The sequence below is a fragment of the Leucoraja erinacea genome, chromosome 5 (genome assembly GCF_028641065.1).
Source record: "Leucoraja erinacea ecotype New England chromosome 5, Leri_hhj_1, whole genome shotgun sequence".
Taxonomy (NCBI): Eukaryota; Metazoa; Chordata; class Chondrichthyes; order Rajiformes; family Rajidae; genus Leucoraja; species Leucoraja erinaceus.
Genome location: NC_073381.1, coordinates 30025245 through 30053188, shown reverse-complemented (window position 1 = coordinate 30053188; position 27944 = coordinate 30025245). Strand labels below are relative to the sequence as shown.

The following is a 27944-nucleotide window of genomic DNA, read 5'->3' as shown; positions in this document are numbered from 1 at the left end:
CATGAACAGTTACACTAGATTCATTCAAATCAATTGCAGTTTCAAGGTATTTAAAAGAAAATCTTCAAAAAGCTAACGCAAACATTAACACAGCTAGACCATGTTTATATTCTCCAGTTTCCCCCGGTGGATGCTATGTAATACCATTACACTTGAATAGAAGCTGGTGCGTTTGGTAATGGAGGTTTTTATTCCTGGGAAATACTCAAAGTATAATGTGCTGCTGGGTGATCTATGTGGAGGGCACAAATAAAAATAGATAATGCTGGATTAACAGCCAGCATCTATGTCGAAACCTTTCCAGTTTTAAGGGTCTTTGATCGGGAATGTTAACTGTTTCTCTCTCCATACAAGCTGCCTGACCTTGTGAGATCATCTAGCTTTTTCTGTTTCTACTTCAGATTTTTACTGTTTTACTGCAGTGTTTTTGATTACATGGAAGGCTCATTCCTTTAGATGAATGGGTCCTTGATTGGCTTGGTGCTCCCATACCATGCAATAGTTTTTGAGGAAATTAATCTGGTTCACCCCTTCTGTTATCATCTCCTGATGGCCATTCTCTAAGGCTGTCAGGGACATGTTTATCTTGGGCTCTGGAGCTGAGATGTGTACCTGATCCATTTAGGTTTCCAAAACATTTCTTCCGAGATATGCAACTCTGATTATACCTCCATCGAGGATTAGCACTCCCGGCAAACCGCACACGACGAGAACTATTCCCGGTGAGCAGCGACCATATCCCAACAGCAGCCCAGGCTCGCCCGCTGCGGAACCGAGAACCTGCCCAGAGAGGGAAGCCACAGAGAGGAGGATGGAGGGAGACGGTGGCAGATGCTGGACTAAAGGACTGGTATGAAGGGGGAATCTTGCCTTCTGTGCCCTCAAGGTCAGCCATGGGGTGGTGACCCCAGGGAACAAGGGCTGAAGAGGGCCGTGCAAGGAGAGGGACGTCAGTTCAGGGGACGACAGGAATGGAGATGACGGCTGCAATGGGCAATTGAGGCAAGTTGCAGCTGGGACTGTGAAATGGTGCCAAAATTGTGACTCGAAATTAACGGTTGCCCGGGTGCCATTGACCACCCAAAGTGCCGCCGGGCAACCTAAACACCAAGTCATTTTGCCCGGCTTGGCACTGCAGATACTGGTTCATACTGAAGATAGACACAAAAAACTGGAGTAACTCAGCGAGTCAGGCAGCATCTCTGGAGAAAAGGAACGTGATGTTTCGTGTCGGCGGCGGCTGTATTGATGGGGCAAAGATATTAGGTGCGGGGTGACGAAGGGTCGGAGCGAATGACGGGCCCCGAACAGCGGCAGCAGCGGCTCCATCTCCTCCTCCCCCCACACCCCGCCCGCCCTGATAGCGGCCGCTGCTTGCAAATCCGCTAACGGCGCTTTCAAAACAAACCCTCTCGCATGCCGAGGCCGGGAGGAGGGAGGGAGGGAGGGGGAGGCCTCCTTCCGCCATCTGAAGCAGCTGCACCAAAGATCTTATAGCTATAGGATCTTTGAGCTGCACCGCTCGGTCTCGCACCTTGCTGTTGGCTGGCGGAGGAGGGGAGGCAGTGACGAGGAGATCCCAACCGCCTCCCCCTTTGGCGGCGGCACTTGGCGTTGGACCGGGCCAGCCAACGCAGCGGGGTGATGTTGTACGAGGAGCGCTGACCTTCCTTCCTCCCCACCTTCCTCAGCCCCTTCCTCTCCCAATCTCTCTTTTGTACGCCCCCCTCCACCTCTTATCCTGGGATCCCTCCTCCATCCCGCCCTCTATTCAATCCTCACCGACATCCCCTGTGCTCCCCTCCCCATCTACCCCCCAATCTATTCATCCTGCGTTGATCACCCTATCCACTTCGCATTGATTCTCCTGCCACCCACACATCCATCCTACACTGGTCCCCCAATTCATCCTGTACTGATCCCCCTCTTCATCCTGTATTGATCCCTTAATTCATCCTGCACTGATCCCCTCATTCAAACCGCAGTGTTCGATTGTCACTGCTACCGTTGACACGTTATTACAGAATTCATTTTAACGGCAAATCAATGCTCTTAATATGGAGTATCAGTACTGTAGTTATTTAATAAGCAACATTCACAACTATATGTTGGATTTATCCAGGTTTTACTTCTACAGTCGGTCATATACATCACAAATTTGGTCAGGAGATATTTCAGTTGAAATTTTAACGTTAATTCTGAAGTGGGAATGATGGAAACAGCATTTATTAATTTTTTTTTGTTTAATCTGGGGCATTCAAACTGGGTATCTTCATTGCTGTTCACAACACGTACATCTAATCTGAATGTCCGGTAATGTGGCGTTTTGACACCTTTAAACATATTACCAAAAGAACATTTGCTGCAGTTACACAAAATGCTGGAGAAACTCAGCGGGAGCAGCAGCATCTATGGAGCGAAGGAAATAGGCAACGTTTTGGGCCGAAACCCTTCTTCAGATGGGGATAATTTGCTGCAGTTATGTCCTTTTTGGCCATCTCTTGTCAGTTGGTGTAATGTTTAACCAGTCAGATGCGTATTGTCAATTTTAACAGCTATTATCATAAAATGCCTTTAGAAATTTCCTTGGAACCTGGATATTTTGTTATGGATAAATTATGTGGGAAGTGAGAGTGTTTCTGTACCAATAGCAATAACGACCCATGCTATGGCCATGTCATGGTCATTTTCGCTCCTTCACAGTAAACATGCTTGCATCAATCAGTAGTGTGCATGGTTAAGCAAATATGTTCATGGTCCAGGATTTATTGACACAGGTTGATCATACGCTGAATAATCCAACCACATTTTTGTTTGGAAGTGGAAAGAACTAATAGAAATTGCATTAATTGCAATGTGTAAAAAGAGTTGAGATACTGTATTATAATTTTGCTGGATGTCATTGTGGTATATATCATGTCTTGATTGGTGAATATGTTTAGTTTGTGACTTTATTTGAAGCAGAAATAATATGTGAATGCTTCATTGAGCATAATTCCGACTGGTAACTACGCACTTCGTCCGAGTACATTATCGCACGCGTCATGCAAGCCGTTTTAAATGACCACCTAAAATGTCATTTAGCAACCTAAAAAGCTGCCAAGATTGCCCGGCTGGCAACAGGGAAAAAAAGTTAAGTGAGAGCCCTGCGTCTTGTATTTGGACTCAGTGAGCTGTTCTGTACCATTTGTACTAACCGGGGACTGTGCTTATGTATGGTGATAATCTACTGATCTGTACCTTGGGATAGGTGATAATACAGGAATCATTGACCCATTGAACTATCATCTCCTTCAAGGCCATCAATAGCTATTGATACAAAAGGTGACTTTGGCTACTTAAGACCATCTGTCTAGTTTCTTTGTTAAATTTAGAGGCCTGCTTCAATCAATGTGGTGTTGGGAAAATGGACAGTAAACTATGCAGAGCTGTGTTTCTGGTAACTATATCATGTCAATAATTGAATTAAATCTCTCATGTTTCAGGAACAGCAATGCAGCACTTTAATTTCAAGAGCTGTATACGTTTCACCATCAGGCCTGTGGACAAGGTACCATTAAATAAAACAATTACATGCCTCTTCATTGGGAAAGCACTGAATGTGGAGAGGCATTGCAATTATTTTATTTACAGCATAAAACACCCTAATGTTAATTAGAGGTTAATTTGGGTGAACAGCCATGTGATTCGTTAATGCAACTACTAAATATAAGAAGTACAAGCAGCGATAACCCCTCCATTTTATTTCTCTGCACTGTCTCCAGCCCTCAATTCCCCTGATGTTTAATAATCTATTGACCTCTATTGTTACTTCAAATTCCAGGAATTTAAGAGACATCCAAAAGAGCCCCTGACAATGCGATCCTTATGGTGCAGGTCAATGCATGCAATATTGCAGTGGACGGCATGGAGATTTAAAAATCAGTCATTAGGGCTTGGTCATTTCCCAAGAAATTGCAGTGCTGGGAAGAGGAGAAATGTGGGAGTATCTGTTAAGGTAAGGGCTGGTAGTTTCAAAATAGAAGGGAGTCAGGCTTTAGCAGAGTGGCCATTTTGGAGCAGCCATTGTGAGAGTGACTGTGTTTCAGTTCCATTCAGTAGCAAGTGTTAAGACTTTGGCTTGATAGGCTTTGGTGAGGAGGCTGAGCAGAGGTGTAGGTAGAAACTGGGTAAGGTCTAACTATACTCTTCAGACCTAGTGTGTCTGGGGAGGTAGTTAGCGCTGAGGTACAGAAACATAGAAAATAGGGGCAGAAGTAGGCCATTCAGCCCTTCGAACCTGCACCGCCATTCAATATGATCATGGCTGATCATCCAACTCAGTATCCCATACCTGCCTTCTCTCCATATCCCCTGATCCCTTTAGCCATAAGGGCCACATCTAACTCCCTCTTAAATATAGCCAATGAACTGGCCTCAACTACCTTCTGTGGCAGAGAATTCCACAGATTCACCACTCTCTGTGTAAAAAATGATTTTCTCATCTCAGTCCTAAAAGACTTCCCTCTTATCCTTAAACTGTGACCCCTTGTTCTAGACTTCCCCAACATCGGGAATAATGCTCCTGCATCTAGCCTGTCCAACCCCTTATGAATTTTGTAAGTTTCTATAAGACCCCCCCGCAATCTTCTAAATTCTAGCGTGTACAAGCCGAGTCTATCCAATCTTTCTTCATATGAAAGTCCTGCCATCCCAGGAATCAGTCTGGTGAACCTTCTCTGTACTCCCTCTATGGCAAGAATGTCTTTCCTCAGATTAGGAGACCAAAACGGTACGCAATACTCCAGGTGTGGTCTCACCAAGACCCTGTACAACTGCAGTAGAACCTCCCAGCTCCTATACTCAAATCCTTTTGCTATGAATGCTAACATACCATTCTTCACTGCCTGCTGCACCTGCATACCTACTTTCAATGACTGGTGTACTATGACACCCAGGTCTCGTTGCATCTCCCCTTTTCCTAATCGGCTACCATTCAGATATGTTTATCCCGCAAGATGTGGGAGATCTGGGAAACTTCTCAGTGTCCCTGGCGAAGGAGGTGCGTTCTGGTGCAGCTCCTGACGGACCACTTCAAGGAATGAAAGCGGGAGCTGGGCACGATCAGAATAATCCCAAGGTGCAGCCTGAGAGAACTCTGACAGCTGGAGATTTCCAGAAGACATTTCCACAAAGCTCTGTCGTGTGTGTCTCCCTGATCAAGGGACTTCTTTAAAATGATCACACCTGTTTTAAAATGATCACACCTGTTTTAAAATAACTCAAAAAGGTCCCTCCAGCCTGAAATTCTTGAGATGTATAAATGACTGGATGTCTCGCCAGTTTCATTCAGTCCGCGGTTGAGAAAGGACCCCTCTCTCCCTCCCCCTTGTTTACACACCCTTCCTCTTTCATAATGCTCCTTAAAAATCATTCTTCAAACAACTTTGGTTATCCACGTTAAGATTTCTGCCTGGAACAAAATGTCCATTTTGTTTGACAGCATTCATATGAAATGCTTTGAGTATCAGACATTTTCTGTTAAAAGCACTATGTAAATGAAAGTTGTAACATGTTCTCTAATTCATCCTTATGGGAGAAGATGTGACTAAAATAAATATACATTTTTGCATCAGAATAGCTGCATTAAAATTAGTGGAGGTGTGCATATTGAAGAAGGTTGTCAAAGGATACAGCAGGATATAGGTCAGCTGGAAATTTGAGTGGACAAATGGCAGATGGAGTTTAATCCACACATGTGTGGGGGGTGTTGCATTTTGGGATTTCAAATGCGAAAGTAAAGTATACCTTAAATGGCAGAACATGATCATAAAATATAATTGAAACTGCAAACAAAAGTGATCTGGAGTAAATGTGGTCTTATGATCTTAGGATCACTTAGAATCATGGATGTGCAGAGGGATCTTGAGGTGCAACTCTGTCGCTCCGTGAAAGTAGAAACATAAATGGAAAAGAAGGAATCTGGCATGACTCAGGGCTTTGAATATAAAAGTTGGGATGTTGCAGCTGTATAAAACTTTAGTTAGGCCACATTTGGAATTTTGGTCGCCACATTGCAGCAAAGATGTGGGTGCTGTGGAGAGGATTCAAATGAGGTTCACCAGGATGTTACCTGGATTGGAGAGCATCAGTTATAGAGAAGTTGGATAATCTTGGATGTTTTCTCCAGAAAGTCAGAGGGCAATGGATGGCATGCCAAGGGCATAGATAGGCTAGGTATATCGCCGTCTATATATCTGATGGCATTATCAAATACCAGCGGGCATAGATTTGGTGAGAGGAGGAAAGTTTAAAGGGGATTTCTGAGGCAATTTTTTTTACACACAGAAAGGGGATTTCTGAGGCACTGTCAGGCATGGTGGTGGCTGGTATGTTGGTAACATTCAAGAGCCATTTAGGCAGGCACATGAACAGGGAAGGAATGAAGAGATATGCACCAGGGGATGAGATTATTTAGACTGGCATAATGATCAGCGCAGACATGGTTGGCCGAAGGGCCCATTCCTGCACTGTCCAATGTTCTACAGAATTAATATTATGAATTACGTTGCCTTATTCTGCATTCTAAAATACGAGAAATAGGAGAAGATAATCTTTGATATGATGAATTAAGGGGTACAATCTGTATCCATTAGCTGCTGTTTTTCCTTTTTCCATGTTATTGCTTCTGTCTATCAAATCATCAAATATGTTAAACTGTTCTTCTCTTCCACAACCCTCAATCCTACCTCTCTCTCTCTCTCTCTCTCTCTCGCTCTTCGCTCTCTGCACCTTTACCCCCGCCAGCCACTACTTTCTTCCTCAAATCTCCCTCCCCTCTCACTCTTTCAGCTTGCCAACCGCCCCCATCACCAACTTCATGTAGGCTAAAGAGCTTGTTATGAGAAAAATCCAAAGTGAATTATTAAAATTGTCTAACAGGGTAATGCACAAGAGCACTGACATTTTGTTGCTTTACATAAACTGCACTCTTCTAAATTTAGCTGAAACCTTTCCACTTGTGACATGTCAACAGCCTTTTCAATCTTCCATAAACAAACCTCCAGATATAAAAATATTTAAAAAAAAATTAATATCATTGAAACTGCAAACAAAAGTGATCTGTGGTAAATATGGAAGCAGGGATTGTACCAAATCATTGAGTATAGGAAATCCTGCCCTTCCTTTGTCATCAATAACTCCCTGGACTCCTCCAACACACATAATCTTGAAGGAATGTTCTGCATAAACAGCCTGATCTAAACGTGAGAACACTATCCACAGGTGTGCATTATTAGTAGTAATCAATTAACCTGTCCCAACAGAATAGTACAACAAATTATTAATTGGGAACAAAAATTGGATACACTTCAAAACCAATGAAGGGCTGTTTTTTTTAGCACTCTTTTTCTTTATTGGCTGTTTCTATCACCTTTACCTGCCTATTGTGGGTAAATCGACAATTATTCCAGTACTACCTTCAATCTTTTATTGTGCTGTACATTTCTACAATTTCAACTCACCAAGGTTCTAGCTCTTCTTTGAATGTTACGTGGTTCTTTCCCTCAATCCTTACAATATTCTGGGGCCTTGAAATTTCCGTTGACCTTTTGTAAACCACCATCTGCAACTCCTAATGCCTTAACCTACCAATTTCACTGGAACTTATGCTATTGTGTAATATCTCAGTAAAGTTAATTTAAATTGTGTCGGTATATTCATTGTAATAGCATCCAATATTCCAGAAAATCTGCCGTCTGTTATTACCAAAGCCTGAACTTGCCAAATTAATCTGTTTTTGGTGCAGTAGTGTGATATGGATATCATACACAAAACAGAGCCACTTTTGCTTTTATTGCATGTGATCTTCTGAAATATTTCTAATTGCGAAACAATTTTATTCTTCAGCCTGCTTCAGCTTGACTCATTACCAAAACACTATGTGGCAACTTCTCTGCGAAGTGTATCATTCCTGTTTAACTAAGGTAGCATTGGTCAGATTAAACAGGCAACTTATTTATTATTAAAACCTATTTGTTCCAAAGGGACAAAAATAAAATGCGAAGTCTTGCGTTGCAGAATAGAATGAAGACATATTCAAACCATATTCAAACCTCTATCCTTACCAAAGGATGTTCCAACAAACTTATTGCCATGTTTTTGATGTGTAACTTTATAAAAGCTTCACTTGGGTTCATGTGCAGACATTAATGTAACAGCCTGCAGATATGAGCTAGCAAAGCAGATCTCAGAAATATAAAAAGGGGGAAAGTGGATGTGTAAAATCAATCATTTTTTAAGTATATATCAATATGACCTTATCTGTTCTATTTAAGTTAAGGTAGCCACTCTTTGCAGGTTTGCCAGGACCACTCTGCCTCAGAGCTAAGGGGCATGGGCAAGGAGCAGCTCTCAATCAGCCCATCAGTCCCGGGGTAGACACAAAAAGCTGGAGTAACTCAGCGGGTCAGGCAGCATGAGCATCTCTGGAGAAAAGGAATAGGTGGCGTTTCGGGTCGAGTCCCTTCTTCAGACTGAGTCAGGGAAAGGGGAAAACGAGATATAGACGGCGATATGGAGAGATGCAGAACGAATGAATGAAAGATATGCAAAAAAAGAGACGACGATAAAGTAAACAGGCCACTGTTGGTTGTGGGTTGGGTGAAAACGAGTTACAGACAATGACAAGTAACTGATGCAGCACAGAATGCCACAAGAGATCATTTTCCCCCGTGGCCATCAAACTGTACAACTCCTCCCCCATCTGTCGTGGGGTAGACTGAGACTGACGTCCCCTCCCCTCCCCAATCTTTGCACACCCCCCAAATCCTGAACTTTCCACTCGTCACTTTAATTTCATGTTTCATGTATCTTGCTGTGTTTTATGGCTGTTGGCAGACCTATTTCCCTCCTGAGATAAATGGAGCTTTATCGTTAGTATCGTTTGGCACGGTCGGTTCCCGGGACCAGCAGCTGTGTGTCTGTCTGTCTGCCGGCGGGCGGGTTCCCGGGACCAGCAGCTGTGTGTCTGTGTGTCTGTGCGGGTTCCCGGGCCAGGATTCGATCTGCCCGCCGCCACTTGTCACTCACCCGACCAGCTCGAGCACCAGGCTGCGGACGCTCAGTCCCCACGCATTCTTTGCAGCGATCACGGTGACAATTTGCGGGAACTTCAGCACCATGCACACTAATAAAGTGGAGGAGTTGGCCAGCATCAGCACGGCCTCCAGCTCCATCCCGGAACCTGAAAAAGCCGAAAACCGCCCGGTGACGAGCTCCTTCCCTTTTTTATTCGCCCCTAAAAAAAAAAATATGGAAATAAAGAAGGTGTTCCGGATACGCCTTGAAACGAATTACGGCCTCTAACGCGATCCGTACTCAGCCGGGGAGGAGGAGGAGGAGGAAAAACGCGAACTTTTCTGGCGTTGAGGACGGAGGGGGTAAGATCTGAACCTGAATCCGGCTCAGTGGCTCCGAGCGGCGGCTGCGTCGGTCTCTGCAGCTGAGCGCTCGATCCAAAGGCAAGGTGGACTCCCTGGAGCGTCTTTTGTAGTTGTAGCCAGCTTTTAGCGGGGGTTACTTTCTATAACACCCGCCCTGCCTCCTGGAAGGAGTCTTCGGCCTTCATCGTATTTCATTCCGCACAGGTGCCTCTGAAACGTTTTCCCCTTTTCTTTACAGAAGCTTGTATTACCATAGTAGGCAGGCTCAATCTTCTCTAGTTCCCACACCTCTGCTCTCAAGCCTTTTCGTGAACAGAGCCAAAGCAGAGCATGCCCGGTCTTCACCTTCCTTCTCCGCCATACTCCACATCAATCAATGGGTCATTTTATTTGCAATTTTACCCAACTCGGACAAGATTATTTGACCAGGTGCCTGCCATATATCTATTCCCGCTATCTTTAAACCTAAAAAATAGGCACAGGAGAGTGGTGACATTTTGCACGAAGTTCCTCTTAAAATAGCCTTTTATGATAATCTTTAGTTCCAGCGCTGAAAGTCTCCTAAATTACCACGAAATCAAAGGAACTGGAGGCTACCGACACAGCTGTGTCTACAAACAAGACATTGAAGTGCGGCGGGGAGGGGGGTCTCAGTGTGATCTTCAGCTTCCTACTTTAATGCTCCACTCCACACCCACTCTAACCAGTTTATGGTATCTATAATGTTATAACAAAGCTCAGTGCATTCCCTTGCGTCTGACAACTTGCTTTCTCATCTGGCTGTGATATTGGCACATTCTTCCATCTTCATTAACACACCTGACCTGTTATTGGGAACGACTCGTTCTCATGGCAACTCTGACCACAATTTGTCACAGATATTTTCTTTGTCCTATCTATCCACCCCTCTTCCGCCTGTTTTGCTGCAATTTAAAGCAAGCTCTCTGTTCCAGTTGTGATGAAGATGTCTATGACCTGAGATGTTAACTCTGCAGGTAGACAAAAGTTAGCGGAATATAAGGTGCTGTTCCTCCAATTTCCTCCTTTCCGGTGTTGCTCACTCTGGCCATGGAGGAGACCCAGGACAGAGAGGTCGGATACGGAATGGGAGGGGGAGTTGAAGTGCTGAGCCACTGGGAGATCAGGTAGATTATTGCGGATCGAGCGGATGTGTTCGGCGAAACGATCACCAAGCCTACGCTTGGTCTCACCGATGTAGATCAGCTGACATCTGGAGCAGCGGATGCAATAGATGAGGTGCAGGTGAACCTGTGTCGCATTAACTCTGCATTTCTTTACCCTTGGGTTTCCTCACTTGCTCCAGTATTTTCAGCGCTTTGCTTTAACAGGCATTTGCTGTTATGATTCAAGGTGGTCCTGGTGCTGTATGTCATTTCCATGATGAGAATGCAGACATGTCACTGGTTATTGGCCAAGTTGAGGGGGAAGCTGGTAACAGCATCTTTCAATGTTGAATATAGACCAGCAGCACTGGAAGAGTCCTTCGGCCCATAATGTGCTGACCTGATGCTATTTTAAATGTTTACAAACGCTTGCAAAGAATTAACTCTCTCATGTAGTTACCATTTCCTTATGCTGGACATTGTTTCCATAAATAACAAATCTCAGATGAACATCATTAAATCTGTGAAAATGCACTTATTTGCAAACCAACTCTTAGAGTATCAAAAGATTCTTCCAGCTCCTTACTCCATGTAAAGAACCAATGTCAGCTATGAGTTGCAATATCCATCCAATCTATCAAATGAATGTTCACCAATCTCATTTGCAGACTTTATGGTACTAGCCGAATGCAGGTTATAAACGTTAGATTTCTGAGAACTGTTTGTAACCTGAACTGCTCATGAGTTCAAAATTAATAAGAACAGTGTGTGGGAAAGGAGCACAGAAACAGCTGTGATAGGAGAGCAAACAGGCCTGGGAACAACAGTGACCAGCCAGCCTCACTGGCTCAGTGAATGACCGAGTGAACCTTCTCAACTCTGTTTAGCTCGACCCAGCTCCCCGAACGTTGCAGCTCTGGTTGGAGGTGGAGAAAGCGAAGGCATGTGGAAATTCCCTCACAGCAGCCACCAAGTCCATCCCATCAGTCTCCAAAAATACATGCTCATATGTACAGGATATCTGTAGGTCGGGTATCTGGGGAAGGCTTGTATGATGCAATTTTCACCCCTTGTGACCAATGGAATACAGTACATTGAAGATAGATACACAATGTTGGAGTAACTCAGCGGGTCAGGCAGTATCTCTGGAGAAAAGGAATAAGTGACGTTTCGGGTTGAGACCCATCTTGAGACCTACATTGTTTCTTTTATGTGGTATAATTAATCGGTTAATAACCAAACCAATATACATGAACTCTTCCTGTCACTGTCTATTATTTGCCTGAAATTCTAGTGACCCAGAAAACGTTATATCCTTCATCATGGCCCATCTCATTCGAATCACACTAGTATTTTCTCTGGCTCTCAATGTACATCCATGTGTTAAGTTAATGGCAGGATCTGACCCGTTCAACATTCAATTTAATCTACAACAGCTACATTTCATTGCTTCTTCAGCCAGCATCTTTGATAGCAAGTATCTGTACCATCCGCAAGTGATGGAAAATAATTATTAATTAAAACTAACTGCAATGGTGACTTATTAAGTAAAATAAATGTTCGCAGGGATATAAAGGTTCTCCTACTTTGTGTATAGTGAGACAGACTGGAACCTGAACAAAGTGCAATTGTGTTACTTTCATTTGATTCTGTACACTCACAATGTGGATCTACTGTTCTGGTCAATTATTTCATTTGTCAAGGAGAAAACCTGCTTTAACAAGGTGATATATAAATAGAGAAAGTCACCATGTGTGGGAAGGAACTGCAGATGCTGGTGTAAACCGAAGATAGACATAAAATGCTGGAGTAACTCAGCAGGACAGGCAGCATCTCTGGAAAGAAGGAATGGCCGATGTTTTTTGGGTTGAGACCCTTCTTTCAGAAAGTTACTAGTTGTACACCTCTCCAGAGGTAAACAAAAATAGGAGTATAATTTTGTGGGTTTTACTGCACATGTTTATACAAGTTATCCCAGGTAGTGACATAATGTGACTTTTGAGAGCATTATTGCAAAATAAATAATACCATTGGAAAGGACAGATATTGCTGGAGTAACTCAGCAAGTCAGGGAGTATTCCTGGAGAATGCTGTCTGACCCTTCGTTACTCATCACTTTGTCCTTGTTAGTGCACTATTATTTTGTTATTTCTAATTAATACCACTGCTTTAGTATCTGACCAAATTCTTTCTGCGCAAATATTGTAAAAACCATTCCATTGTTTTGTTTGGAATCCAGAGAGTTGATAAAAATATTTTATTCAAATATTTTCAACTGAAGATGAAAATAATCTCACCCCTCGCCTCTTACTTTGATATATTGCACTTCTTCCCTCTACAGTTACAGAGAAAGGTTGAACAAGTTAGGGCTTTATTCTTTGGAGCGCAGAAGGTTAAGGGGGGACTTGATAGAGGTTTTTAAAATGATGAGAGGGATAGACAGAGTTGACGTGGAAAAGCTTTTCCCACTGAGAGTAGGGAAGATTCAAACAAGGGGACATGACTTGAGAATTAAGGGACTGAAGTTTAGGGGTAACATGAGGGGAACTTCTTTACTCAGAGAGGGGTAGCTGTGGAATGAGCTTCCAGTGAAGGTGGTGGAGGCAGGTTCGTTTTTATCATTTAAAAATAAATTGGATTGTTATATGGATGGGAAGGGAATGGAGGGTTATGGTCTGAACGCAGGTATATGGGACTAGGGGAGATTATGTGTTAGGCATGGACTAGAAGGGTCGAGATGGCCTGTTTCTGTGCTGTAATTGTTATATGGTTACACGTTCAGGCCTGATATGGGGCTCGCAATCTAAAGCGTTGACTACCCCTTTGCCTCTACAGATGCTGCTCGACCATCTGCCTTCTGCCAGCAGTTTATTTTTTGCCGCAGACTCTAGCATTTGCCGTCACTTGTCTCTCTATAATCACGTATCAATGGCAAAATAATAATTCTGCACCTTTTCTCAACAATGAGTGCCATCTGCTGTTACTGTAACTAAACAATATTCAAACATTATGCATCTCACCTTATGAAGAACACAAAGTGCTGGAGTAACTCAGCAGGTCAGACAGCGTGTTGGGAGGAAAAGGACAGGCGATATTTTAGGCTGGGACCCTTCTTCAGACTAAAAGTCGGGGGTGGAAGGGTGAAGAGCTGGAGGCGAGATCCAGAGGTGCTGCCTGACCTGCTGAATTACTCCAGCATTTTGTTCTATGCAAGATGCTAGTGTCTGCAATTCATTTTCTGCATCTCACCTAGTTTATTCTTTTTAAAAACCTATTTGACTGTTTAAAAGAACAAAGTTATGCGATGATAAGATTACAAAAGGGATTGCTAAGAATAGCACATGGATGGGGTTGGGGACAGGGAGGAGTGTTGCACACAGACTGCAGGGTGTGGACACAACTGGAGGTGTGGGACACAGTTACAGGCACAGACCATTGGGGACGGGGGTGGGGGATAAAACACGAGATGGGTCACAGAATTGTGATTCTTTGGATTCTGCATCTTTGAGCATGAATGCTCAGATGCGATACTTTTGAATACTAGTAAAGGACATGGATATTGGGATGGAGAGCGATTGAGGTTGTTCATCTGTGATATTATTGACTGGCAGTGCACATGCGAGTACACATTTTTAAAGTTCTTATTCTTTTAATAACATTTTTAAAATGAGAAAAAATGATTTCCTTCCTCGGGAGCAAGCCCATTTATTTCTCACTTTCCTCTGATTTGGTTGTTTTTCTGATATGTTGGGGTGCAGGGTATCAACCTTCAATTATTGTCATCCCAGATTTGGCCTGATATTGAGTATTACAAGGATCAATTTTTATTTACTTGATGTTGAGGAAATAGAGGAGCGTGCTATTTGTCAGATACGGAGTGGGACATATTATTACCCCAATTCAGACCTCCCCAAGGTAAAGAACAGTGTCCGAGACTAGTGTCCATGGTGACTTTGTCTATTACTTCGAAAATACACAAAAATCATTCATTATGGTAACCATGCCTCATCTCTATATAACTAAAAGTCTTCGTCTTGTTTGTGCCCACGTTGTGTCGACCATGTGTCAATCTGCTTTTCCTATCTTCTTCCAAACGCTAGGCCGCAGCCTTCCCATTTTCCCACATCTACTCACATTTTTCCCATTGAGGCGATAAGCATCTTCCCGTCGTATTCCCACCAATATTTCCGAAGTAATGAATCGTTTAAAGTTTTAAAAAACAGCAAGAAAACTCACCCATTTTGGAGGGGGAAAAATGACGTCGCAATGCCCCACTCCGGCAGCGAGGGGCACTCCAGCGTCTCAACGGCAGTTTTCAAAGCACGACGGCCCACTCCAGGTGGGAGGGGCACTCCAGCGTTCCAAAGGCAGTTTCCAGATTAAAAAAACAAAAAAATTCAAATGCGCCTGAAAACTTACCCATTTAGGGAAAAAAATGGTATCACAATGCCCTACTCCGGCAGGAAGGGGCACTCCAGCACTCCAACGGCAGTTCGCAAAGCACGATGGACCACTCCGGGCGGAAGGAGCACTCCAGCGCTCCAACGTCAGTTTCCAGATTTTAAAAAACGAATGACATCACAATGGCCCACTTCGACAGGGAGGGGCACTCCAGCGCTACAATGTCAGTTTGCAAAGCACAACTGACCACTCGGGGCGGGAGGGGCACTCCAATGGCAGTTTCCAGATTTAAACAGAGGAAGCCAGAGACACAACACGAAAGAACATAACTGAATAAGTCTCATTTTGAATGTTTAAATTGTTGTCATATTTTAAGAGTTATTCACATTTTAAGCTTTAATAAATCGCTTTTGCACTTGCTGTGCCCGTCTGCCGTGCCTGCGCAGTAATACCTCCATCTTATATGTCACAACGGGAACAAGTCAGCCGTGCCTGCGCAGTGGCGAGTGGTGATATATTGCGTTCGGGGACCAGCCCTCCTGTGTGACACAGCGCCCCCACCCCACCCTACCCTCTGTGTTGGGGGACGGAACCCAACAGGTCCCACTTGGTCCAGTCAAAATTATAATTAATTGCATAAAGAACACAAGACTGATAAGAAAAAGCAATTGCTGAAAGCTGAGAGGGGGAAATTAGTTTTATGTTTGTAAGAAATTAGGACTTTACTGGACTTTTGAATGTAATAATATTATGGGACCTCAATCGTATCTACAGGTGTCCATAATTTGGGCATCAATCTGAAGTAGTATCTCTGTCTGAAATGTCATCTGTCCATTTCCATCAGCAGTGTGTTTTTTTGGTAACCCAGGGACAACCTGCATGGTACTGACAACAGCTGTGTTTTGCTCTTGTGAATACAATTTTTATATCTATGATACTGCTTTAAACTTCAACACACAATCAGCTAAATATATAATATCCCTCTATTCTGCCATGGCATTCAGAATAGTTTGACAAAAGGCAGCATGTCTGGAGAAAACCAGAATTAGTTAATGGAAGACACACATATGGAAGAAAGAAGATTCCAATCAGTGCAATCTGCAGAGATAATGCTGTTACCAATTAATTATGAAACATTGTTATTGGAAATAAATTACCTTGCCAGAAACTGAATAAAGAGACAATTAAACAGAAAATGTAGCAATTCTGCATTTATTCACATTTTATCACAGCTATATTTAGTGCAATTCATTCTTCTAAAATTAGGGCTGAATGTAATAAAGCCTAAAATATCAACTGCTTGGCGAAGAGAAGTTCTAGGTTGATGTGCACAGCTGCATTTTCTATCTTTTGTAGGGACCACTTCATCTTTCTCATTCACGCGCGAGGTTGGCATAGAGTACACCTTCAGTCACGAGTCCTGTAAAGGGGGATGAACAAAGCTCTTTGTGGCACAAAAGTGTCACTCATAATGCAGGTATTGAGGTTAATCAACCTCAGTGGCACAGTTGCTACCTTACAGCACCAGAGACTTGGGTTTGATCCTGACTGCCCGTACAGTCTCCCTGTGACCCACACTCCAAAGACATACAGGTTTGTAGGCTAATTAGCTTAGATAAAAATTGTAAATTGGCCCAAGTGTTGGATAGTATTTGTGTAGGTTGGTGCGGACTCGTTGGGCCGAAGGGCCTATTTCTGTGCTGTATTTCTAAAGTCTAAAGCCCATTGGAGATTAATGCTTTGTGGAAACTTGTTTACTTTGCTTTATTCCTTAAACAAAATATTGCTGGTTAGATCTGATAATTTTAATTTTAATCTGAAAATTTGGAGTGGTTGATTTCACTCCATTTTTAAAATTCTACTTTAAGAAATCAATTAAAACCTGAGAATTAGAAAACCAAATTAGCATTGAGGAGAATAAAGTTTGCCTGCTTGAAATTCAAGTTTATTTGTGGCTGTGGAGGGGAATTCTTAACACAATGAGGTAAGAGTGGGCAGCTGGACTGGACTGGAATCAACAGGTTTCACGGTGAGATTTCAATATTATTATGGCACATGCTCCAGATTTAATCTCATTCTTAAATTTCACTGTGGATGGCAGAGTTTTACAGACACCAGCTAAAGGGAGATGTGGACCCAGCAAATATCTTTTAATTGCTTTTCTGCAGGATATATCTTACTTGCATTCCTCATTCAAACCCATGATGGAACTACACCCAGGGTACAACCTCTCGTTGTCCTGACCGCCGTCTCCCGCTAGCTCTCATTTCCAATGTGTCGCAAACTCACTGATTCAACCACAACTCCCAATTTTTTCTGCTCCCTGAACATAGCAGACCTTCCTACCTGGTGACCAGCCAGATGACTCATCAATCCATCAGACTGCAACAAAAAAATGGAGAGAAAGGGTTCATCAAGCCCCATGGTTACATTTGGGAGAGTTTGAGGGAAACCATTTTAAGTTTCCTGAATTCTCAACAGGCTTCCTTTCCCCATTCCATCTCCAAGTCAATATTAAGACTCAGCTGTCTACTAGGTTTGATTCAAGTATTTTCCTGACTTATGAAATTTAACTTTGCTTTCATTTAATACGGAACAAGCTCATTGTCCAGTTTTTTCTTCCGGTTGTCTCTCTGAAGCTGATAATCCATCCTTATTAATGCTTGACCAAGACAAGTGTCCATCCTGCTGCCAAATGTCCGGTTTGCAGTGTTTGGAATATTGTCAGAGAACACAGGAACGTACTCTGGAAGAGGTTCATGTATTTTTAATGCACCCTGGAAAACAAAAGGTTTAAATAAAATCCATTACATTTCTTACACAGGGGTAGAATAATAATAATATGTTTCAACTGGTTGTTTTGTGGTCCATTTGTTGGACCATATCCATCAGAGTTGATTATGTAAAGTAATTTTGCCAAAGTATCGCTGCATTGGAACGGTTTAAAGTTCTTCCATGGATTGTTGAGTAAAGGGAGAGTCTGGTGAGCCTAGAATGGGTAGAATACTAGTCCAACTATTATGCTGAGACATCACAAGGAAGGTTCATTGGAGTTACTGTAGGATGAGAAGAGGTGTGAAAACGGAGTTTAGGAAGAATTAAAATGAGATAATTTCACCAATTACAGGCTCCTCAATTTTCATAGTCATTCAACATGGAACAGTCCCCAACCATGCAGGTCATCAAAGGCTCATCACAGAGATAGAGAGATACAGCATGGAAAAAGGCAATTCAGCCCACTGAACCCACACTGACCACTAATCACCTGGTCACACTTACCATATATAACCATAAAACAATTACAGCACGGAAACAGGCCATCTCGGCCCTACAAGTCCATGCCGAACAATTTTTTTTCCCCTTAGTCCCACCTGCCTGCACTCGTACCATAACCCTCCATTCCCTTCTCATCCATATGCCTATCCAATTTTTAAATGATACCAATGAACCTGCCTCCACCACTTCCACTGGGAGCTCATTCCACACCGCCACCACTCTCTGCGTAAAGAAGTTCCCCCTCATATTACCCCTAAACATCTGTCCCTTAATTCTGAAGTCATGTCCTCTTGTTTGAATCTTCTATATGTTGCTATATGTTATCTCACTTAATTAAGATCCCCAAGAATGGGAATACCTTATCAACACAAATATAGTGCAATTGAAATTGCAACAGAAGCAAATTTATGGAAAATAATTTATAGCTTTCGTACTACAAATTATCACTGATTAGTTGCAGTCCTTACCTTGGCATCGTAATCTTTAAGAAAATCCCACTTGCTTTCCCTGGCAAGACAAAGGGTAAAACATTATTGCAGTTGGAAAAGACTTCAATGTGATTTATTGGATATGCAATTAGTAAAACACACGTTACTTCATTCAGACATTAGTTTTCTTCATAAAGAGAGAAATAATGAGAAAAGTCTGTATCAATGATATCCAAGCAACAGAAGAGTAGGTTAATATTAGAATCTATTTGCATAAAATACAATAGTTTGCAATAAAACCTAAAGATCACATTCTCTCAGACAATTATCAATCATAGGAACCCATATCACAACTTGAGGAAGAAATTGTTTTGTAATTGGAGGCACACACCATGCAAATTCACAATGAATTATGAAGTTTAATGATATCATATAACAATACAAACAGTACATTCAGGTGTTGTTACCAGAGTGAATTAGACCATTATGAAAACACTATGCATTGCATAATGAAAATAAGTTATGTATTAAGTTGATAATCATCATAGCATGGTGTAAAAAAACAAAAGAAACACCTGTATGGCAGGGTAAACCAACAAAAGCTGTGTTGACATTAGATCATGCAGATTTATGGCCCATAAATCTATTTGACACCTACTTAGTAATATATTTTGTGATACGAAATTTTACAAGTTTGCATTCAGGAGGTGATATCCACTCTGCCACAAGACTTTATCAGGAATTTGGTCACACCCCTCAATTTTTTTTAATTAACTCATATACCCAATGTAAATTACCACCCACCCAGGTGCCTGTATGAGGCTCCAGACAAACACCATAATTTAAAATCTATATTCTCCACTAATCAGCCCTGCAGAACATGCCTTTACATTGAGAGTACAAATAAAACTGCCACTAATTTATACAAATAGGTAGCCACATCAATATGAAAACCAGACATATTGGGGTTAGAAATATTATATTTTAGAACTATTAAGGGGCAATGCGAAAGCATTACAAAGACTGCAAACATAAAAAAAAACAGCTGAATGAGTTCTGGATTGTGAGAAGCGTGATTAGAGGGCAGCTGGAATATTAGTAGGTATGTCTTCTACTCACTCTCGTGTCTTTGAGTGGTCTTAATTAATCTTGTTATCAAATAAGAATTTCCTTTTTTCCCCCTTACTATTTGCCAGGTGATTCATGGATAGTTACATAAAGGCAAAGAGGAATCACTGGCAAAACGATAGCCAAAAATGGGCTTGATGAACCAGTTGGTTTTATTTTTTATATCTTTCAAACATTTCAAGTTATGTACTTTGGGCTTGTGTTGCACAGATGGAGAATCTGTATGACAAAAAGTAATAACATTGAACAGGAAAAATCTGAAGATTTGGTGCAAAAGAGCAGAGGTAAATTATTCAGAAAGATGATTTGAGCTTGGATTGTTTTCCATTGAATTTAGAAGGTGAATAAGTGATTTAATGGAAACTTTCAAGACATTGGGTGGAAGTACAGAAATTATTTATTTTGGTTAGTGAGTCAAGACTGGCCTTTCAGGAGTGAAATTTGGAAACAATCCAATCCAACTATAAAAGTCTGAACTTTCTATCGCTAAAGACTAGTATTTGTTGAACTAATAATTTTGGCTCCAAAAATGTTATTTGTGGAAAGTTAGGTAAATGGAATAATTCACAGATCAGTCACAGTATCACAGCACAGAGTAACATTGTGGAGGGGTTAAAAGATCCATTTCTCATCAGCCATGATCATATTGAATGGCGGTGCAGGCTCGAAGGGCCCAATGGCCTACTCCTGCACCTAATTTCTATGTTTCTATGTTTCATCCTATGTTCTTCATTGTTCTTCAAGAGGCTCATCATGATGCACACCAAATCCAGCCTCCCAGACAGCCTTGATCCACTGCAGTCTGTCTCTACAGCAGACAGCATTACCCTGGATCTTCTTGCTCCTTTGTAACATCTAGATAACACCCACAGACTCTTATTTATGGACTATAGCTCAGCATTTAACACCATAATTCCAATCAAACTCATTTCCGTACAGCATGGAAACAGCCACTTTGTCCCACTGGGTCAATACCAACCATCGAACATCTTTTCTCACCAGTTCTACATTATCCCACTTTCTCATCTACTGTCTACACACTCGGGTCAATTTACAGAGGTCCTTTAACTTACAAACCCGCACGTTTTTTGGATGCGAGAGGAAACAAGCACTTGGAGGAAGCCAGAGGGCCCGTTTCCATGCAGTATTTCTAAACTAAACTCTTAACATACACGATGCACTGTAGAACTGTTGGATTGCTCGGTTTGCCCAAGACCACAAGAAATTGCAGACAACTGTGGATGTAGTCCAGTCCTTCACACGGGCCAGTCTCACCACCATCGACTCCATGTACATTTCACACTGCCTTGGGAAGTCAGCCAACATAACCAAGGACCTTTTTCACCCCAATCATTCCCTCTTCTCGTCTCTCCCAGCAGCCAGAATGTACAAAAGTTGAAAGCACATACCACCAGATTCAGTCACAGCTTCTTCCTCGCTGTTATCAGAATATTGAATGGTTTTCCCATAAGCTAGAGTGTAGTCCCGATCTTCCAACCTACCTCATTGCGAACGTTGAACTTTCTCTCTGTAACTGCAATGCTGTAAATGTATTCTGCACCTGGTATTTTTCTCTTTCCACTACCTGTTGTCCTTGTGTATAGTTTAATTCTACTCAAGTATAGCATGATTTGATGTGACTGGATAGCAGGCAAACAAAAGCTTCTCCCTGCATCTCAGTACATATGACAATAATAAACCAATAACAATGTATATAGCTCTATCAAACAGCCAGTACAATGCCCCAAATAATTGTGCTGAATTTCTCTTCTGAAAAAGGAAATAAAGAGATCAAATGTAATAGTCCTCCCCTTGCAAATATTATTTTAATTATAATTTTTAAAGGCTCGGTTTTCCTGAGTGGGGTCTGCTACTCAAATCATGGCTCCGTTTCCCCATTCTCCTGAACTCAGGATGCAGAAGGCTGACCTCACTGACTCAGATAAGTCTTTAAGCCGAGTCATGAGCCCTCAGCCATAATTGGACCTCAAAAGATGTAAAGGGGGAATTGAACACAACAGAATAAACCTCCCACAAACCCCTTTCTGAAAACCATTGACAAAAGGCAAATTTGTGCCTCAGTTTTCCTGTCTACTAAACCAACCAGTCCTTCAATGTTTCTGAATGTCTTTGGGAATAGAAACATTTAAAAATTAATACAGCAAAGCAATTAAATCAGCTTTAGAAGTATATTAGAGATAAATAATTAAAAGCATTCATAGAAACATAGAAAATAGGTGAATTATTAGGCCATTCGGCCCTTCGAGCTAGCACCGCCATTCAATATGATCATGCTTGATCATCCAAAATCAGTACCCTGTTCCAGCTTTTCCCCCATATCCCTCGATTCCCTTAGCGTTAAGAGTAACTCTCTCTTGAAAACATCCAGTGAATTGGCCTCCACTGCCTGCTGTGGCAGAGAATTCCACAGATTCACAACTCTCTGGGTGAAAAGGTTTTTCCTCATCTCAGTCCTAAATGGCCTACCCCATATTCTAAAACTGTGACCCCTGGTTCTGGACTTCCCCAACATCAGGAACATTTTTCCTGCATCTACCCTGTCCAATCCTCGAAGAATTTCAAAAACATAAAATACAACATACGGTATTCCTTATCCTTACAGCCCTGCAATCCCCATTCAAAATAATTGCTAAAGATTCACTTTGGGACAATAGCACCACTGGCAATCCCAGCTTTTATTGCTCATCTGCAATTGCTTGAGAGATAGTGGTGAGTCACTACCTTCTTGAATTGCTGCAGCCCTTCAGGTAAAGGGACGTTTTGTCCAAATTTATACAGATGCATCAAAAGATTCAGTAGATAAAGTAGGAGTAGCATTTATTGTACCAGAATTTCACATCAAAGTAGGGAAGAGGATCAATAATGAGGTCTCAGTATACAAAGGTGAAATGATTGCAATATTGTTAGCGATACAGTGGGTCGAGGACACCAGGCCTTTAAGGACAGTTATTTGTTCAGATTCAAGTTTAGTAATAAAGAGTTTACAGCACAGCCATTCAGACAGTAGACCAGACATTTTGATTGAAATACAACAAACACTATTCAGAATTCAAATGATGGGGCTTACAGTCATATTTTTATGGGTACCAGCACACATTGGCATTAGAGGAAACGAAATGGCAGATAAGGTAGCAAAAGAGGTAACAAAAAGAAGTAAGATTGATTTAAGTATTAACATAGGTAAAACTGAAATCAAAGACGTTATTAAGCAAAGACTGAAGGAAAGATGGCAAAAGCAATGGGAGGAAGAGTGGAAAGGACGGTGGTTCTACAGAGTCCAGAGGAAAGTGGGAGAAATGAGATGTGCAGGAAAAAACAGAAAAGAGGAGACAGTAATTTCAAGAATTAGATTTGGACACACTGGTCTGAACAGTACACTTTTTATAATAGGCAAGCATAATACAGGCAGATGGCAGATGGTGAATCTCTGGAACTCTCTGCCACAGAGGGTAGTTGAGGCCAGTTCATTGGCTATATTTAAGAGGGAGTTAGATGTGGCTCTTGTGTCTAAGGGGATCAGAGGGTATGGAGAGAAGGCAGGTACGGGATACTGAGTTGGATGATCAGCCATGATCATATTGAATGTTGGTGCAGGCTCGAAGGGCCGAATGGCCTACTCCTGCACCTAATTTCTATGTTTCTATGTGAATACTGTGGGCAAGAAGAGACAATAGAGCATGTCATTATACATTGTGAGAGGTATGAGGAGGAGAGAGGACGGATGAGTGAGCAGTTCAGAAAAGAAAGAGTACAATTTGATTTGGTAGATATTTTGCAAGGGAGTTCATATAAGTGCTATCAAATCCTGTTGCTTTTTCTTAGGGTAACCAATTTGTTCGGAAGGATATAGGTTATTAGTATATGTAATGGTGTTGTTTGATCCGCACTCCATGCCAGTTGGTGGTGGTAATGCACTAAAAAAGTTGTTTGCCAACCGCCAAAAAACACTACATAGAAGAAGAAGAAGAAGAAGAAGGTAAAGGGACTCCCACAGAGGTATCGGGAAGGAAGCAACAGGACACACACAGCAGCAACGACGGGCCAGTCATACTGTATATTTCCAAGGAGGATGATATCTGCACCTTCAAGGGGAATGTATTTAGTGATGGTGATTCCATGCACTTCCTGTCCATGCCAGTTTTCAAATTTGTTGCAGGTTTGGGAGAGGCTATTGAGTACCTTGAGTGAGTAATTGCAGTGCATTTTGTAACTGGTACCCACTGCCGTCACTCCGCACTGGTGACAGTAACGTTCAAAGCGGTGGCAGAGGTACCAACGAAACAGGCTGCATGAACCAGGATATTGTCCATCTCCTTGAGAGTTGTTGCAGCATTCATCCCAGCAAGTGGACAAAGGAGGGAAGACTTAGGGGTGTCAGAGGTGAGCCACTCTCAACAGGTTACCCAATCTGTTGTGGCAACTACAGTGTGGTTGGCTTTCCAGTCAGTGATGATTTCCCAATATTAATGGTAATCAATAATATATTAATACATTATAATACATCATAATATTAATGTGTGCGGAACATGGGACCACATGGTGTAATGGGCTCCCATAAATGTTCCACGATGCTGGCTCGAAGGGCCGAATGGCCTCCTCCTGCACCTATTTTCTATGTTTCTATTAGTATTTTCCATGGCACAAATATTTTCCATAATCAGAATGCTCGACAAGCAAGGTCGGGTTTCTGCAGAGTTGCTGAACCTTTGGAAATCCAAACATTTACCAGCACTTTAGCTTAAGTTATACAAGTACATTAAAGACAAAGTACATTGAAGTACATTAAATAATTTAATAAATCTGTTAAATCATATTATAAAATATAACATATGCTATTCTTACCATTAATCCTTACAGCCCTGTAGTTCCCATTCAAAATTTATATATTTAAAAATTCACTCTGGGATAACAGCACCGCTGGCAAGCCCAGCTTTTACTGCTCATTCCCTAATTGATTAAGAGATCCTGGTGAGTCGCTACCTTCTTGAATTGCTGGAAGGCAAAATCCAGCCCAATATAACGTACACAACTGGGAGATACAAAATAATGCAGATGCTGGAATCTGGAGCAAAGAAGAAACAAATTGCTGACGAAAGGAACTGTCGTGTTTTTGATCGAAACCCTGCAACAAGATTGAGATACAAGGGGAGATGGTCTGTATAAAGAGGAAACGGACGAGGCAAGTAGGTGTTAGCAGGGTGTTGGTATATATGATGGTCTTGGCGAAATGATTGGTGTGGCTAATAGGGGGGAAATCAGAACACCGTGTGGAAGTGAAGGGGTGAAGAGAAATAATTTGGAAATTTCATACCATTCAGAAGTGAGAGGGGGGAAGGGGGTGAATAAAGATTATCTGACGTTAGAGCGCTCAGTGTTTATACCATTAGATTTTAGTTCAGAGATACAGCGTTGAAACGTGTCCCCCGTGTGCACGCCGACCATCAATCACCCGTTCATACAGGTTCTATGTTGGACCACTTTCGCGTCCGACACACTGGAGGCGCCAATTAAGCTACAATCCTGCACGTCTTTGCAATGTAGTCACAGGGAAAACTTGTAAACTCCACACAGTGTATCCGTAGTCAGGGTCGAACCCGCGTCTCTGGCGTTGCGAGGCAGCAACTCGTTGACCCATGGGGAATGTGAGGTGTTACACTAGTTTGCGTTTGCTCTCACCCTGGCAGAGGAGAAAGGCAAGGACGGCCGAACCGCTGTGGGAACGGCAATGAGAAAGGAGTTGAAATGACACATAATCGGGACTCTACTGCCCAAAGACCATAGAGCGTTTGCTCCTGCCTTAATAGGCTCAGTCGCGACCATTCCTGTCCCTCCACAGACGCTGCTAGCCCCGCTAAGTTCTTCCAACATTTGTTCCCTTTTCTCTCTCTCTACAAAGTTTGCTTTCACACCAAGAAAGTTGATGAAAGAGACTCACCACTGCCTTGCCCCTTGCCGCTCCGCCCGCACGAACTCCCTCCACACTTGGTCGTTTCTCACCACATCCTGCCCTCCCAGCTGCCCGCTCTTCCCCGGGGCTGCGCGGACTCCACCCGCCGCTTTGCTCGGGGGCACAAGGGCAGCGACCGTCGGTGCCTCCGCCAAGCGGTAGCCGGCCGAAGTGGTCCTGTTCAAGTCAGCCATCCTGCTCAGCTGCAACCTCAGAGTCAGAGGCGGCTTGGCAGTGGGTGTGGGTGGCCGTGATTTCACCGAGAACAGCAAACTCTCCCGACTGTCAGCGAGAACTCCCCATCTGCAACGAGCCACTGCATGGAGATAGATAGATGCAGGCAAGGTGGCGGGAGCAGCTGTAGCTTGTTTACCGTCGCTATTGGAGACCTACCTGCCTCCCAAGCCGGGCACGGCCACGGCCACGGCCACCTGGCGCCCAGCTCCGGGAAGGCAGACTGGCCCCACACACGGGGAAGTCCACCGCGGGATCTCCACCAGCCTGGTAAGCAGCTGGAAGCTAGAGAAAGCGAGAGGAATTTACAACAATTGAAAAATATGGCCAGCGGAAAATAAAGTAACGGTTTTACTCAAGGTTACAGCTGGATAGAAACATAGAAATTAGGAGCAGGAGTAGGCCATTCGGCCCTTCGAGCCTGCACCGCCATTCAATATGATCATGGCTGATCATCCAACTCGGTATCCCGTACCTGCCTTCTCTCCATACCCTCTGATCCCCCGTAGCCACAAGGGCCACATCTAACTCCCTCTTAAATATGGCCAAGGAACTGGCCTCAACTACCCTCTGTGGCAGAGAGTTCCAGAGATTCACCACTCTCTGTGTGAAAAAAGTTCTTCTCATCTCGGTTTTAAAGGATTTCACCCTTATCCTTAAGCTGTGACCCCTTGTCCTGGACTTCCCTAACATCGGGAACAATCTTCCTGCATCTAGCCTGTCCAACCCCTTAAGAATTTTGTAAGTTTCTATAAGATCCCCTCTCAATCTTCTAAATTCTAGAGAGTATAAACCAAGTCTATCCAGTCTTTCTTCATAAGACAGTCCTGCCATCCCAGGAATCAGTCTGGTGAACCGTCTCTGCACTCCCTCTATGGCAATAATGTCCTTCCTCAGATTTGGAGACCAAAACTGTACGCAATACTCCAGGTGTGGTCTCACCAAGACCCTGTACAACTGCAGTAGTACCTCCTGCTCCTATACTCAAATCCTTTTGCAATGAAAGCTAACATACCATTCGCTTTCTTTACTGCCTGCTGCACCTGCATGCCTACCTTCAATGACTGGTGTACCATGACACCTAGTGGCTGCATCTCCCCCTTTCCCAATCGGCCACATTTAGATAATAGTCTGTTTTCCCGTTTTTGCCACCAAAATGGATAACCTCACATTTATCCAAATTATACTGCATCTGCCAAACATTGCCCACTCACCCAGCCTATCCAAGTCACCTTGCAGTCTCCTAGCATCCTCCTCACAGTAACACTGCCCCCCAGCTTAGTGTCATCCGCAAACTTGGAGATATTGCCTTCAATTCCCTCATCCAGATCATTAATATATATTGTAAATAGCTGGGGTCCCAGCACTGAGCCTTGCGGTACCCCACTAGTCACTGCCTGCCATTGTGAAAAGGACCCGTTTACTCCTACTCTTTGCTTCCTGTTTGCCAGCCAGTTCTCTATCCACATTAATACTGAACCCCCAATGCCTTGTGCATTGGTGATGGCATTATGCACATTTGGATTTAGTTCACAACAAGCCCACTGAAAACATGCGTAGCAACTCTATAAAATTCGGCAGCATTTTCTTAACTTGTTTGGTCAAACGTGTCTTTAAAACAATGGCGATATTCATATTTATAATGCGGCAACTGGGACAAGCATCTTGGTCGGCTTAGATGAACAGGACTGTCTGGTTTCGCGTTGTATGATATATTTAGATTATTGGTCTACATTATCATATATCTACAATATTGGTCATTGTATAAATTGCAATTTAACATTGCATTGCAACCCACTTAGCTGATAAAACTATCTAAGTATATTGTTTATTATTGTCACATGTCCTGAGTTACCATGAAAAGCTTTCTTTGTGTGCTATCCAGTCAAATCACATCGTACGGCAGGTGAGTACAATCGAGCCATATACAAGAACAACAGGCAGTGCAAATACTAAAGTACAG

The 27944-nt window shown here is 42.7% G+C and overlaps 2 protein-coding genes across 4 annotated transcripts in view; both read right to left on the bottom strand.

Moving 5' to 3' along the window:
* The window catches only part of slc66a3 (solute carrier family 66 member 3), a 30973-nt gene extending 21525 nt beyond the window's left edge, over positions 1-9448 (bottom strand). For 2 of the 3 annotated variants that reach the window (XM_055635318.1, XM_055635319.1), the window contains exon 1: positions 9070-9309. In XM_055635318.1, the coding sequence (XP_055491293.1) occupies positions 9070-9215 (146 nt within the window). In that variant the 5' untranslated portion in view covers positions 9216-9309. Of the gene's footprint in view, positions 1-9069; positions 9310-9432 lie in introns of those variants that run through there. The other variant, XM_055635317.1, reaches the window with a different exon arrangement.
* A 6714-nt stretch (positions 9449-16162) lies between these two features.
* c5h2orf50 (chromosome 5 C2orf50 homolog) lies at positions 16163-26411 on the bottom strand. Its single transcript, XM_055635312.1, has 3 exons — positions 25736-26411; positions 18691-18730; positions 16163-17724 (listed from the first exon to the last, which is right to left on the bottom strand). Exons 1-3 carry the CDS (start codon positions 25939-25941, stop codon positions 17533-17535), a joined length of 438 nt encoding a protein of 145 aa, XP_055491287.1. The 5' UTR covers positions 25942-26411; the 3' UTR covers positions 16163-17532.
* Positions 26412-27944: the final 1533 nt, after the last annotated feature.